This window comes from Tachysurus fulvidraco, chromosome 12 (genome assembly GCF_022655615.1).
Source record: "Tachysurus fulvidraco isolate hzauxx_2018 chromosome 12, HZAU_PFXX_2.0, whole genome shotgun sequence".
NCBI classification, from domain to species: domain Eukaryota; kingdom Metazoa; phylum Chordata; class Actinopteri; order Siluriformes; family Bagridae; genus Tachysurus; species Tachysurus fulvidraco.
This window is the reverse complement of record NC_062529.1, coordinates 5,238,094-5,253,997: the sequence shown is the minus strand read 5'-3', so window position 1 is coordinate 5,253,997 and position 15,904 is coordinate 5,238,094. Positions and strand designations below refer to the sequence as shown.

Here is a 15,904-nt window from a genome sequence, read left to right as displayed (position 1 = left end):
ACCAGAGGTGGGTTATCAGGACGTGGCTCGGGCAGGTCCCCAGGGCAGAAGGGGTCAAGATTAGTGGTAATTACTAGTTTGACTCATGTAGAGCAAGTGTGATCAATTCATGTAATATTAACATGATCCAATTACCTTGTGAAACCTCATGAGGATGTTGCCAATGACAGGAAGAAATAACTTTATTATTAAATGAACGTAATTAAATCATGTGAAGAACAACAGAGCAGCAGGTAATGTTGTTACTTCACAATGCCAGCGACTCAGCTTTGATCCGAGCTTTGTGTGTAGCGTATATACACCAGCAATGTGAATCAAGTGGCGCTTTTCAACTTGGTGTAGATTTAAAAATGTTACTTTGTTGATCAGGTTTCTGTTTATGTTCAAGACACACAATAAAAAGGTATTACAAGCCTTCAGAATTATATGTATACCACTGGTAAAGCTTTCAATTTACAGACAAGATATTATTATTTTACAGCCACGAAGCCGCAAGAACGTGTGTTTGCTATGTGAAGCTCTTAGTCGTGGAAATTTCATCTTGGATTTATCATGCTTTCTAAAAATGGTGTAGAATGTGTTTTGTAAAGAAACACAAATATATGAGTCTCTAATGAAAGCATATTTAAGCATAATTAGAATATACTCAGGGCCGCTGTGTTAGTATTAGTGATGCTGCCATCATGTGGCAGCAGTGCAATTCATAACATACAGGTGAAAAGCTTCAGTTCATGATCATATGAAACATCACAACAGGGACCCCAGGGACAACCACCAAACATGCTAGCTTGATTCTTTCAGAAACTGCTGCTATCTTCGGATTTCACGTGTAAAAGTCTGTGCAATGCTCCAGGCAGAACCTTCTCCATGATCTAAGAGGTCAGGCAGATGACCAGACTGCTTCAAGCTGACAATTACTCCTTTCATCCATGTTGGGCAGAAAAGCATCTCGCATTAAATGCACAACACACAGAACTGTCATGCAGATGACTTACAACAGCATTGGGTTCTGCTCCTGTCATCCAAGAACAGGAACCTGACAGGTTTAATAGTGGAGAAAAACCAGGTGATGATTTCCCTGTCTTAAAATGACCTTAATAAAAACACAAAGCAAACATTTTTCTACACATTATGCAAACAAATGATTAAATAACTAAACTTTGCCATAAAGGAAGTGATTGTTTAATATATAATTATACACATTTCCCGTATATAACAGATTATAAACAATAAGCATGGGCACATGTCATCAAATAGTCGCCAGAAAAGCAGCAGTAAATAAACAGAGAGAAAGACTTGGAGTTTTTGTCAACGTAATGATCAAGGGAGAAGAAGGACGAGCAAGGTAAAATAATAGGAGAGGGCCGTATGTCTAATTATCTGTTGCTTTTTTCCCCCCTATCAGCAGTAATAACTGTTCTTGTCTCTAAATTAGAAATACCCCTAGAGAGAGTTCCCTTCTGTTCTCCCCAGTGCTCTAAACACTCAGGTGATGGCTGTGCTGCCCTACATTTTTACACCCTAGTGCTAATCACAAATAATTACTATGGTTTCTTTTTACTTTTTTGCTGTATTTGTTTTGAAATATCTTATTTTATTTTCTTCCATGATCTTACATTTCTTTCATGTTTCTTATAAAGGGCAAGCTGTACATTTAAGATATCTTGATATTTTCATTGAATAGGAGCACTAGCCTGACTGAAACTTTTCAAGTGAAGATGCATGAGCGTTTAATGTATTCAGAAAGATTTCTTGCCACGGATTTTATCATTCAATTAAAATTTTATAACCGTCTTTTTAATGTAATTCCTCATGTGAAGTTTTTCTCCTTTGACTTGTCAGCCAGTCCTGTGAACATAAACTTTAGCATGGAGGCTTTCCCTTTCTCTTCTGCCTGTCACACGTGCAAACACAGCGCAAAAGATCTCAAGTTTTGTCATTTTATAATTTGCATCTACAGGATGTGTGAAACACGCAATTTTATTTCACACAAAATTTGACAATAATTACTGTATCTAGTTGTGAAAACTGTATGATTCACTGATCACATTTAAGGATTTCATTTCAACTCCACTGAAAGATGCCTTGCCATCCACTTTAATATGTAGAACCTATTCTGCTTATTGTGGGGACAATAAAAAAAAATTGTACAGTTTACATTGAGAAATGATTCTGAAGCCTGCCTTCTGTTCTAGTTCTCTTTATCGTTTCTGTTGAGGATGAACTTGCATGATCCACAGCTGTAGATGGATTGTAATAGCCACGTCTCCCTCAGTGACTAGCTGACAGCTTTAGTAGAATAGATTTCATATTTAATCTAGAATGAACTTCCTGGTTGCATAATTGATATCCAAATGAGGGTGGGTTAAATTTTGAATCTGGTTCCTCTCATTGTCTCACCATTTCTTCTAGCTTGCTCATTAGGTAATAAATGAATAAAAATGTAAATGTTCTTTGCATGAGAAAAACATATTATTGAGTTATATGTAGGCACACTGACTTTGTTTACCATTGTAGGGTTTTTATTTAATTATTTAGTTAGTTTTTTTAAGTTTTTTTTATTATCTTTGATTCAATTTAATTTATGACAAAGTTTGACAAAGTGAAAAATGACAAAGTTTGAAAAATGACAAAGTTTGAAATGAAATGAATATTTATCTCTAACATTTATCCATAATGAGCAAGCCTAAACATTCCGGTGGCAAAGAAAAACTCCCTGAAATCATATGAGAAAGAAACCTTGAGAATGACCAGGCTCAGAAGGGAACCCAGCGTGATCTGGGTGACATTGGGCAGGAAGTAAAGTAAATGTAAATAATGTCCTTCCTATTACATTTATCTTATATGTATTCTCCACAATTCGAGGTTCTAAATTCATTTAAATTCTGTTTTCAAGTTTTTGGTTCAATATTGTACGGTTCAATATTGTACGGTTAAAGACATCAAAGTATGTTATTGGCATAAAAGTTCACTTTTGGAAATAACCCTTTTCCCCCCAGTAGTGGGTAGAAATTATACCACACAAAAAAGGACCTCATTCTTTTGAAGAAAGAATTGTTTTCTATCTCAGAAAAAGCCAACTTATGTGGCTTCAGTGATGGTCTTCCTTTGGCAGATTTGCTGTTATGCTTTTCTCTCATATGAGATGCTAATATGATATGATGATCTACAATCCACTAAGATGTACTTTGACTACGACATTGCTCGATTCCTAGTGCCCCGATCCCATATTCATTTTAGCTTCTATTAGCAATCCTGACCTTCACAGCAATCCTCCCATTGAATAGCCATCCACAATGTTAAAAATAATCCTCTCGTTCTTTTCCTTTCCCAACACTTTCCTTCCATGCCTTGTCATTTGATTGTGTTATTCTTATGCTAACCAAATCCTTATAAATGTAATTTAAGGCTTGGTGGCTCGCGCTCTTGTTTTCCCCCCTTCTGCTGTCCAAGGAAAGACCGAGCTTAAGTATCCCAAATGTCCTGCGATCACAGCCACCACTGCCAACACCCTGACGGAGGCAGCCTGGTGTTATTGCACCGCGTTCTCGTCAGGCACCCCAAGAGCAGTAAAGCATCAATAAAATCAAAAGCACCTGCATCTTAAATGAAATTTCAATTGAAAAACTTAACAGCCCTTCAAATTGCGAAATTTAACACAGACCAGTAAAGCTTAAATAACACTTTGCCTCTACAGACTGAGGCGAGGCTAGAGAGTGAGCAGAGGAGGCTTGGATTAAGGTGAAGGAAGCAAAGGAGGGGTTTGCGTTCAAGGTGACTTGATTGTCTCATGTGGTAAAATTATTAACAATTAAGGAATTTCTCCAGAGAGACACATTGGATTTGCCAGCACAGGTACATTTGCACGTTTTTTTAAGCAGTGTCAGAGGTGGGGGTGGGATGGGGGCTTTTTCAGTATTCATGGAAGCTCTCGAACCTTTGTGGTAATTGAATCAGTTAGAGTGCTGAGTGGAGCAAGCATAAAAACCTGTTAACCCAAAGGTCAGATCTGTGCATTGTTTATTTATCAGGAAGTGTGGGGGCGGGGAGGGGTTTGGGGTAGAATCTACACTGATGACCCCCTTCCTCACACCGCCTTCACGGCACACACGTAACTTATCTCCATATGTGTTGAATGAAGAACTTAGTTTGTTTTCATCAATTTCAACACTTAAAAGACTAAAAAAGCACATGGTCGTAGGACTTTAGGACGTGGGACGCTCATAAACAAACTAAAACAAAAGGTATGTTTGTAATGTTTATTTGGAGGCAATCCTATTCAGTTTGACCTCTGCTAAACATGAAACTTTGTAGTTAGCTTTGTTTTTTTATCTATTTATTTTTGAGCTTAGTCGTGGTACGTACAGTAGTGAGCTCTTGGGCCTAAAGCTCATTCCATATACTCAGGTGGGACAAGGTGGTGATGTGGATGTGGAAGTGGGCCATCTGTGGGGAGACATCAGCAGCCCAGCATGCATGAGAGAGCGAGAGCCAGTCACCTTGATCAGACGTGCCCTTGCTGCCTCGCCATTACCACTGCTACTGTGGGACGTAAATGTAGGAGGAAAATATTACCTGCAAATGAGCTTTCATGGGGCCTAAATATCAATCAGACACCCGAGGCTAGAGAGTCAGGCAGAGAGGACACACACAACACACCACAACGGAATTCGTTCTTATTTTAGGTATCCAGCTTTACCTTTTTTTAATTTCCCAGTTGCTTTTCATTAAACTTTAAACCTACCACATACAATAGCAATTCATTTTTGGGTGGCTGTGTGGGGGTGGATGTGGGTGTTTGGTTTTTTTGGGTGGCTATGTGTGGGTGTTTTTGGGTGGCTTGGTGTGTGTGTGTGGCTTTGGGTGTGTGGGAGTGGTGTGTGTGTGTGTGTGTGTGTGTGTGTGTGTGTGTGTCCGGGGGGTGGGGGGATTGGCTTTGGTTGGCTCTGTGTGTGTTTTTATGAAAAACCCAAGCTTGGAGTTCCACAAGGTTTTTTTGGCAATGTACACTGATGTCCTGGTTGCTGTTCTCTGCAAGCCACTCAGGGAAAATTATGTCAGAAGACTTCAATGATTTTTTCAAATCATCACAGATTCTGCTTTCTTCTCCTCTTCAATCCTATGCATAGTTTTTTGGAGACATGAGTTGCCGATAACATACATACAGTTTTCACTTATTAAAGATCCAATATCATGTCAGCATTAGAATTTTGACTCTGCTTGCTTCTGTCTGTCATTTAGGCCCTGAATTTGTAGACCCTCCGATGCTGTATGAGATCCACCCGAGAAATGCAACCATTTCCTGGTCTCCTCCCTCACGCTCTAATGGCATCCTTACCAACTACAATGTCTACCAGAATAGCCAACTCATCATCACCGTGCATGCAAACACCACCAGCCTCACCCTCTCTAATTTGGCACCCTACCAGCACTACTTCATCGAGGTAGAGGCATGTACTGAGATGGGCTGTACACTCTCAACTAATTCACACACACTCCATACACCTGCAGCCCCTCCAGAGGGTGTGATCAGCCCTCAGCTCTACTCCGATACACCCACCTCTGTCCTGGTGACCTGGGCTCCACCGCTGCATCCCAACGGACCACTTGAAAGCTATGTGTTGGAACGGAGAGTTAATGGCAGTCAGCAGATTTCCAAAGTGGCCAACATGATGCCTAACCAGACTCTCACCTACCTGGACAACTCAGCATCTCTCAGTCCCTGGAGCACTTATGAGTATCGGGTGATTGCCACAACCAGGCAGGGAGGTTCCAACAGCAGTCAGTGGGAAAAGGTCACAACCCGACCTTCACGACCTGCAGGCATACAGCCACCCAAAGTGCTGGTGCTTGGGCCCGAGTCTGTCCAGGTAAAATTCTGTATGTGCATAGGTAGATTTAAATGGCAATCCAGATTGCTTATCTGAATCAGTTTATCATCAGCTAATTTGATTTATCCAGAATTAATATACAACACTAATCAACTTTGGTAAAGTTAGTACTATGGAGATCTTGAAGTCATACTGAAAACCTGTGAGAAAAAACTCAAACCTTCATTGAAGTAATTTTATTCTAATAATTTTAGATAATTATAATGCTATAAAATATAACCACAACATAATTAAAGCTAGACCTATTAAGACCTATTTTATCTTAATTTAAAAAACAAAAACTGAAGACTTTTTCCCCAGGACAAAAAAAAAAGAAAAGAAAACTTAATGGTTCTTTCTAGAAAGACAGAATTGAGAGTTATCCTTTCAGAAAAGGTTTCAAGTAAGAGTCCTGTAGTGGTGTCCAATCTTCTTTGTAAAGTGAATGCCAGTGTGAGTGAAGGTTTTCATTTCAGTCAAGCAAAAAGCACACATGGTTCCACATGTTAAACCAGTTGATCTCACTTTTTGTGGACTCAGGTATGGCTTCTGCTCGGTTGGAATGCAATTTTGCACCCACACTGACTCTTTTTAGAAAACATGTTTACAGCCCTGCTCTGTATAAAACAAGAGCCACTGTCATATATGGTTTTCCTATACATATGCATACAATATGGCCCAAAGTACTGTATGTGAGCCCCTGACCATCACACCTATACATGTATGTTCCCCAGACTGCACCTCGCCCAAAAAGATCTCACTAATGCTCACGTGGCTCCAAAATCCTTACGTTGGGAAACATCTTTCGAGAAAATTGGAGGTTATTCTAACAGCAACAGATGATCTGGAATGAGATATTCAAAAAGCATATATGAGTGTTATAGCAATGTGTCCACCAACTTTTATGTGACTTCCATCAGTGCACAGCTCACCTCCATTAACATGCACACTTTCTTAGATACTGTCTTATCTTCCCTTAGCTGAAAGTGCTTATTTGATTCAGAAGTCACCACAGACAAATCTCTAAGCAGCCTGGAATGAGCCGTCTGAAGCCCACATTGAATACAATGCACGAGAGAACAACGTAGCTGGATTCAAAGACCCTCACTGTAGCTCAGCTAGACTCTCTCTCTCTCTCTCTCTCTCTCTCTCGCTGTGTCTGTCTTTCAGTGTCAAGGATGTTGAATAGAAATGCTTACCACTTCAAACAAAATGCATTTGCATAAACTTGTGTGAATAATTCATTTCCCTTAACCCCAGGTTTATTTTAATGCTATTATTATTTTATTAATTTGGAAACTGTTCCATTTCCATATATAACCGGATAAGAGTTCTTACACATGTAAAAGCACACAAAACAGTTGTTTTCATTAGCATATGAAGTGCATTTATTCCTGTTGAGCTACTCAGCGCTTCTATTGTCTCTAGACATATCTTCTTTTCTGGAAGAAAGTGGCTAATTATTTCATTATTTTAAGAATCCTGTGTCATTATTCTGAGATTCTGCACAAATCTATAAAATATTACTCACTGTACAAATATTACTCACTGTCTGTCATACATACAGTATGTTAGAATCATTAGGACTGTAATGAAGAAATGCAACATTTAAGCTTACAAGCTGTACAAACCAATACTGAGAGGAAAGGATGTCATTCTTTAAAAAAGCATAATGCCTGTGAAGGTCTGGGAAATGTGGAAAGCCATTACAGCTATTTTTTTCAGGTAGGATTTTTTTGGCTTAGTGTTTTCAGAGATGGTTGTTGCTCATTAGTAGGTTTGTGAAATATAATAGTTTTATTTGTACATTGTTGTTGTTGTTGTTGTTTTTGTTGTTGTTGTTTTGGACATGATTTGACAATGCTATAATATCCAGTGATTTTTACTCCCAGTATATCAAATTACCAGTATTACAGTATTGTTAGGTTTTTGTTATGAAGCTCCCAACATGTGTAAAACACTGTGCACATTTTAGTCATGATGTTAATATCAAACATCAAACCTGTGTCTAAGGGCTTTTTCAGATCTGTAGGTCTGTTATTTTTGGAAACAGAGGACATAAATTGTTGGTGTTGCATTTTCTCCTTTGCAGAGAGAGAGAGATACACACTATTTGAAAGTTTGATGAAGTAAAGCATGGCTTAAACACATTAGCTAATTTTAGCTAATGTAGCTAACTGTAGCATCCTTCTGAAGCACTGCCCTAAAATGCTGACCTGCACCTGATAAAGCATGACACTTTCCTTTCCTTCCCTTGTGACACTTCATCTCAGACTGTAGTATATAAAAGGAAACACTTTACTTAATGGTGGTTCATGACAACTGAAACAAACCTTCACAAAAATGTATAAAGGCTTACTCTAATAGGATTGGCTGTTACGGGTTCATAATACTAATCATGTGAATGCATGTATATATGTTAATATAGGTAACATGGTCAGACCCACTGTTCCCCAACGGAGAAATTGAGCGCTACGAGATCCGGATGCCAGATCCACGCATATCACACACTGACACCTCAGCGCTTAACTGCACCATCAGCGGCCTAAAGCCATACACTAACTACAACGTGACCATTCTCACCTGTTCAGGGGGTGGGGGCTTTGTTGGAGGCTGTACTGAGAGCCTGCCTACTCCTGTCACTACATTACCCACGATTCCTCAAGGGGTTCCAGCACTCTTAGTCATCGCCATTAGTGAATCTTTCCTGACTGTGTCGTGGCACCCACCGACAAGACCAAACGGCCCAAAAATACGGTACATACATTTTTTTTTACTGGAATTCTTTTTTATCTGTATAATTATTTAAAAAGGAAAAACTGCACCTTCAGTATGTCACTAGTGATACTGAATGATTAAGATAATGATGTAAGCCTACAGTTTACCACCTGCTGTAAATCCCATAGATTACAATACTGGAAGAGTTTCAGCTGTTTTTCAAAGGCATGTGTTAGTGTAAGCAGTTCAAATGGCAGAAACATTCCCTAAACACTGAATAATCCTTTACAGAAGTACTGCTAATAGGAGTTATATATGGTACTGGAGAGTAACAGTCTACATTGCAAGGCTAAAATACAGCTTAACAACCTTTTGTTATTTCTCACCCAATAAGTGAGTCTGTTTTTGAGCTGATTAGGTGGTACATAAAGCTCTGTGTTCATGTCTGACCATTAATATTCATGACCCTTTTTCCCTCCAATGCCTTGTTTGTTGAACTAGGCTTATGAAGAGCACATTAAGCCCAGCTCTCATGATTACAGGCAAAATTAGCATTATTGTTGAGAGAGTGAGGAGGGGGGGTGTTAACTGGCAAGGCTGAAACGGCAAGAGGATTGTGGGAGTTGAGCAGGCTGTGATTTATTGGGCCGTTTCTCCTGCCCTTAGGTACAAGCTGCTGAGACGGAAAACCCAGCAGCCCCTGGCCTCCCGTCCCCCTGAAGATTTCAATCACTGGTACCATGTTTACGCAGGAGACAAATTGTTCCACGAAGATAAAGGCCTTAGCAGGTGAGATTACCAAAATTAGCTTTAATGCAAACGCCGCCAGTGTGTACAAACCTGGTTTTGTGCTCTGATGCCATCTTTTTAATACAGCTCAAAGATACATTAAGCAAATATCCAAAAGAATTAAATTGTTTTTGCACTAATCTTTGTGTGCATGCGTGCGTGTGTGTGCTTGTGTGTGTTTGTAGCAGACTCAAAGACATCTGCATATTACCTCTTTTTTCTTTCTTTTTCTCTAGTTTATGAAGTGAATGCATGCTATCTTATAGTCTTGTGCATGACATCATGGCCCTGAAGAGTGCATTAAAAACTAACAATTAAAATAATATACAGTATAAATATTCATTCATTCATCTATCTTCTTCTTCTTTTGTTGTTGTTAACCAGATTAATAACCTAATTGTTTTTGTGAGTGCAGAGTTGATGTTTGTGTGTTTTCATAGATACACCTGGTATGAATACAAGCTGTTGGTGTACAATGACGTGGGCTATGCTTCAGGAGAGGTGTTTTCAGGAGTTACTCTGGCTGGCCCACCACTCCATGCCACCAATGTGTCGGCTCAGACCATCAACCACACGGCCATTCTGCTTCAGTGGACCACACCCAGTGAGATAGCTTTAAGATTTCAACATTTTAATGGCTTTTAATGCATATACAGACATATAATACTGACAGCTGACAGTGTGTGTTCTACCCAGATATTAAGCATACAGGGAAATAGTTGTCACATTCTCAAATAGTGATAGTGATCATTTGTCCTGTCTGCTCAACAGATGTCCAGGGGGGAAAAAGTACATTTTTGATGGATTGAGAGACTCCACGATTGCGTCAAAAATAGTTTTTATCCCGTGTTCATTAGTATGCCATGCTGGCAGAGCTGCCAGAATTTTTCAAATGAAATATATCACTGAATGTGATCAGAAAAATTTGCATGATTTCTAAAATGTTAATGCTTATTGTTTCCAAGGAATATTGCAAAACTATAAGAATCTTTTTTAGTATTTTTTATTAAGTTTTGTATTTGTATGTTTTTAGTCATTTCTTTTAATAATTTTTTGTTCTTTTTCAAGTAATTATTCATAAAAAGATTTTTTTGTTTTGTCATTTTTAAATATAATGATAATAAGATTTTAGTCTGTTTTTTATGTTTTTAGTCATTTTCAGTAATTATTATTTTTACTTTGTAGTAAAGTGTAAGAATGTATTAATTTTTAGAGATTTTAGTATGCATGTATGGTTTTTTTGGTTATTTAATATTTTAAGTGTTATGTTTTTCACTAATCTTTTAGTATTTTTTAGTAAGTATTTTTCCAGCAGGTTATTTATTAAGGTTTTTTAAGTATGGGGTTTTTTGTTTTTGTTTTTTATTTATTTATTTATTTATTTATTTATTTATTTATTGCTAAGCTTAGGTTTCAGCATAGTGTTTCTTACCAGAACACTTTCTTATCTGTTTATTCAAATTCATACAATTTTTCATTAGCTTAGGTTTAATGGTACATGTTTTTAAAAGTAGGCATGGTGCAGCATTTTCTGCTATTAACCTTATAGACAAATCTGTATTGTTTATAGTTGTTTCTTAGTATCATCCCTGTCTCTGTTCCTAACCCAAAATGTCTCTCTTCTCAGCTCTCCAAGACCTGCAGGGAAAGGTGGAGCTCTATTTTCTCACAGTCACTTCCATCAAGGAAAGCCAAAGGCTCCGGCTTGACCCCTCTGTGACCTCAGTGCTGATCTCTGACCTACAGCCCAACACTGAGTACACATTATCTCTGACGGCATCTAATGGAGCTCACAATATCACCAGTCCAGAGGTCACATGTACTACTGCAGATGGTGGTGAGTTAAAAGAAATCGGTAGCCAATTTAACAATTCTGACCTCTTCCTTTTAGCTTTTTTAGGGAAGTAATAAAAATGAAAATCTTGTCAATTTTTTGTATTAAATATGCCAGTCTTGCAGTACGGTCATATTTTTTTAACCGAATTAACAATTCGATATTTTTGCGGGTCTTTTCCCTCCAACACACCAATAAAAACTCACTTCCTGGTCTAGATAGATCAGTGTTTTTCTTCCAAATGGTAGGCCACTAATAATAAGTATGGGTACTGAAGTATATGAACAATGAATACATCAGTTATACTGCAGTGCTCTGGTCTAGAGTAGAGGAAGACTGTTATATCGCTAAAGCCAAACGTTTTTATTCTATAAGATGCATAATCGCATTCTTCCTTAATCAGACTTGAAGAGAGCTTCTGACAGACAAGACATCACTCGTTTGTTAAAGTATTAGATGTCTAGACAGAAAACAAATCCTCTCTGGGAGAACTTTACAGAGCAAAACCTCAGTTTCTCATTTTTGTAGATGTTAACCAAGATGCAAAATAAACTATTTTTATAAGTATACATTTCTCAATTGATTGTATTTAATGTATTTCAAAGAATATTTTATATTATGCACAATAAATGTTCATTTAGTTTCCCAATTTTCTGTTTCTGTTCTTGTACTTAAATGTGCTCGTAACAGACGATCGGCCACACTGTTGTCTACATATCAGCACCAGTAATTAAAATATGGTGTCCCACTAGTTTAGAGATACAATCAAGTATTACAAAATGCCACAGAACATTGAACAGAACAAATGATGTCTCATACACTGCACATAGGTCTTAGATGAAGATTTTGACCCTGTTTTTGTTGTTACTAGTCTTATGCTTCTTCACTAAAGATTTTTTGTTCATACTGTATATCCATTTAAAGGTCTGCTTTAGAAAAGTTTTAACAGATGCTAAAATTTGAAGGCAGTTGGACTGTTGATTACATTGACTATTTTCAGTCCTGCTGTCAGCACTTAAAAACATTTTCCAGTGATTTCCATCAGTCTGCCGTCCCCACATCACTTCAGTCAGACCTGTTCACAGAGATAAAGGCAGCTGAGACCGATCTCTGAATTGATTAAATATTTGCTCTTCGTTCTCTAGAAGCGTGCAGAGAACATTTGCGTTTTACCAAAAATGTTTGATATACCGACCTCTGCACTGTGATCAATAGTAATTAAGTTGTCCCTCTCCCTCGCAGTAAAAGTACTGATTCACCGATAACATGGGTATCAGATTAAGCTCTCTCGCTCACACACTTACTTTCACTCTCTCCCTCCCTCTCTTTCTCTCTTCTGCTCTGACTCACACATCCGCATACACTCTAACACACATCTGAGCATGCTCACACACTTGAAGCAGCAAACTGCAGGTTACCCCTCGTTGAGTCCGATTGAAATATCTCCCTTAATCCAGTTGAGAATGGGTTCAAGGAGCATTTCCTTGCAGTGTGTCATAACTTTTTCCCTCTTCTAATCCTATTCACATAGTAAAATCCACATTAAAAACATTAGATAATCATTATCTCCCAAATAAAAGTTACGGGCCGTTTAGCTAAGCGCTTTCACCGGTAATTTCATTATTTTACAGCCTAAAGGGCAACCCACTTTAACAACTGCAATTGAACTTGCAAATCATATTAAGGCACCAGATAATGCACATGTTAAGAGAGCTTTAATTAAGAAGTTGGCCAGCATGCGAAGTCTTGCGGAGTGTGAATGATGCTGGAGTGGAAATGTTATGAACTGGGAGGCAATAAGAGGCACGGAGAGGCACAGAGAGAGTGAATACTTAAAATATATACTTTACAGTGGGATTTATGGTTTCTCTTGACCTGTTATATTTGTAACTAAGCATAGTTTATAATCGCAGATGACCTGCGCAATATATTAATACTGTACTAACTTTTCAGCAGTTCAGCATTAGCATCATGTGCTATAGATGCTATGCCTAATAACTTATGGGTTTTATAGCTTAAAAAAAAAAAAAGTAAGAAACTGACCGTCATCGATTAGTAGTAACTCATGTATTTATCTACAAATCATTGAACATAAACCTTTATCAAGAGGGAGTTACTAGCTTATTAACATTAGGCATAGCTAAACATTCAGCTGTTTGTGTACTGGGAGCTTTTTCATTCTTGTATATAATATAAAATTTTATAATCCATGTTTCCTCTTATATTTGTCTTTACTGAGTGAACCCTATATTTATTGGACAGATCATTCTGCCATATGAGAGGAAATACCCTATGAGCCACAGAGATCACAGCTGCTCAACCCCTGCCTGATTAGCCATAGCACTCATCCAATGGCACTTAATGGAAAAGGGTACCCTTGACCTGTATTCAAATATGCCTCTGAAATCACTTCCTTTAACCAATGGCCGATGTCTTCAGAGTCCTTAAATGATTTTCCTCAGAGTACACAAACAGTTGGTTAGTGACCCACCAGCTGCCAGTCACTTCTGCATAGCATATACTGTATACAGTTCCTAGAGCTCTGGCCTGGGTACATTCTCACCTGCAAGCACAAAAATGTGGACACAAATGTCCAGCAGTGTCGTCCATGAAGGTGACTATGGTAAGAAGACCTCTATGGTGGAAAGACCAGTTGTCATGCACCGGCACATCCTGGCACAAAGGAACCTCTGTCTATACCCTGTCTGTGAACCACATTTGATACATAATGAGTTCTGCTCTGTCTTTGGTGTTGCAAATTGCTTCAGCCACCTTCTTGCTTTGGTATTACACATCAGAGCTGCATGCATCCTCTACCATAACAGAGATATGGATGTGTGCATCCACTTAATTCCAGAACTTGTTTTCCCACCTAAGTTTGTTTTTTTTTTTTTTTTTTTAATTCACACCTATAAGATTACATAACCGATGACTTGAGCTTGAACTCTACAGTCTGTTCTAGTGTCAAATGGCTTCTCTCATAATGACTTTTGGTCCTGGGCTTCCAGATCAGGGCTTTGTCTCGCTTGTTGTCATTTGCACTGCAGACAGTTTTACACATAGTGGAGTATGCCTAGTCTCAGGCATTGCAGAAGCTCTATCTCACATATTTCCTGAAATTAATTGTTTTAGATCTTTGTCTTCCAGACCTAAAATGAGCCAGATTCTACCACTTCATACAGTACATTAAATATTTTCCACTTCTACAGTATAACCAAGTGACTTTGGCTGAGTTGATTGGACCCCTGAGTGATAGTAAATCTCTAAAAATGATACCCAGCACACAGTATACTCAGTATCCCCATTTCATTTCTGAGGCTTCAGTGTTGTAGTCAGCCAGTTGATTACAGTATCAACACAAACATTTTCTTACATTTCCATTAAATCTTGCTTAAGTGACTATCACCTTGTATCGAGGAGAACAACTGTACCTGTCCTGCTGAACCATGTAACGTATATTCTCTTTTGCTGTCTATGAAGACCAAGTCCATGGGAACAGAATGCTAATTGGACAGAAAACTTATTGGCAATATGTTGCAACACAAGTTTTGCTCCCACCTTAAACAAAAGATTCCTGGGTCTGTGCACCATCGAATGGAGCCGGTAGATTGGCGGTCACATTTGAGACTTTGTCTCCTCCTTTACATGATTTTCCACAACTGATGGAAAATGTACCATCTGTGACTTCCATAGTTACATGCTGTAATATGTTTGTGCCCATCTCTTAATGGGCAAAAGTTCCATACGGACCAGTAGCAAGTCTGCCATAGAATCAACAACTACACTCACCAGTGTATGATACGCTTCACAAACCAGCACATAGCTCTTTCATGTACTGGTTATCTATTGTATATTTGATATTCTGTACATTCCGTGTCTGGGGATTGAGTCGCCAAGGCCCCCGTCTTCGACTGCCACCCAATCCACATTGCACCGGCCCCTTACGGTTTCTCCTGCAGGTGGTGGGCCCACAGGAGATCGGCCCCTATGGTCATCACCTATGGACATGAGCTTTGGGTCATGACCAAAAGGACGAGATCCCGGATACAGGCGGCCGAAATGAGTTTCCTCCGCAGGGTGGCTGGGCGCTCCCTTAGAGATAGGGCGAGGAGCTCAGTCACTTGGGAGGAGCTCAGAGTAGAGCCGCTGCTCCTCCACATCGAGAGGAGTCAGCTGAGGTGGCTCGGGCATCTGTTTCAGATGCCTCCTGGACGCCTCCCTGGGGAGGTGTTCCGGGCATGTCCAACCGGGAGGAGGCCCCGGGGAAGACCTAGGACACGCTGGAGAGAGACTATGTCTCTCGGCTGGCCTGTGAACGCCTCGGTATTCCCCCGGAAGAGCTGGAGGAAGTGTCTGGGGAGAGGGAAGTCTGGGCATCCCTGCTTAGACTGCTGCCCCCGCGACCCTGCCCCGGAAAAGCGGTAGAAGAAGAAGAAGAAGAAGAAGAAGAAGAAGATATTCTGTACATGCACTCTTGGCAAGGTATCAGGTCTCACCAACTGATCTAAACTATGCCACTATGCCACTATGCCTGCTTCTTTATCAAGTCACAGGTTCAACATCCTCTTAAAAACTTGTATGAGCTATAAATTCATTTAGTTTAATGTAAGATTAGCCCAGTCATATGTATGGTGTATCATGTTTGTAATGAGGTGGCAGGATCAGATGGAGTTGAATCCATTTACAGAGATGT

The 15,904-nt window shown here is 39.2% G+C and overlaps 1 protein-coding gene across 1 annotated transcript in view; it reads left to right on the top strand.

Moving 5' to 3' along the window:
- The window catches only part of ush2a (Usher syndrome 2A (autosomal recessive, mild)), a 197,430-nt gene that overhangs the window by 117,964 nt on the left and 63,562 nt on the right, over positions 1–15,904 (top strand). The window contains exons 41-45 of the mRNA XM_047821321.1: positions 5,242–5,870; positions 8,299–8,627; positions 9,255–9,377; positions 9,818–9,981; positions 11,005–11,214. Of these exons, the coding sequence (XP_047677277.1) occupies positions 5,242–5,870; positions 8,299–8,627; positions 9,255–9,377; positions 9,818–9,981; positions 11,005–11,214 (1,455 nt within the window). The remainder of the gene's footprint in view (positions 1–5,241; positions 5,871–8,298; positions 8,628–9,254; positions 9,378–9,817; positions 9,982–11,004; positions 11,215–15,904) is intronic.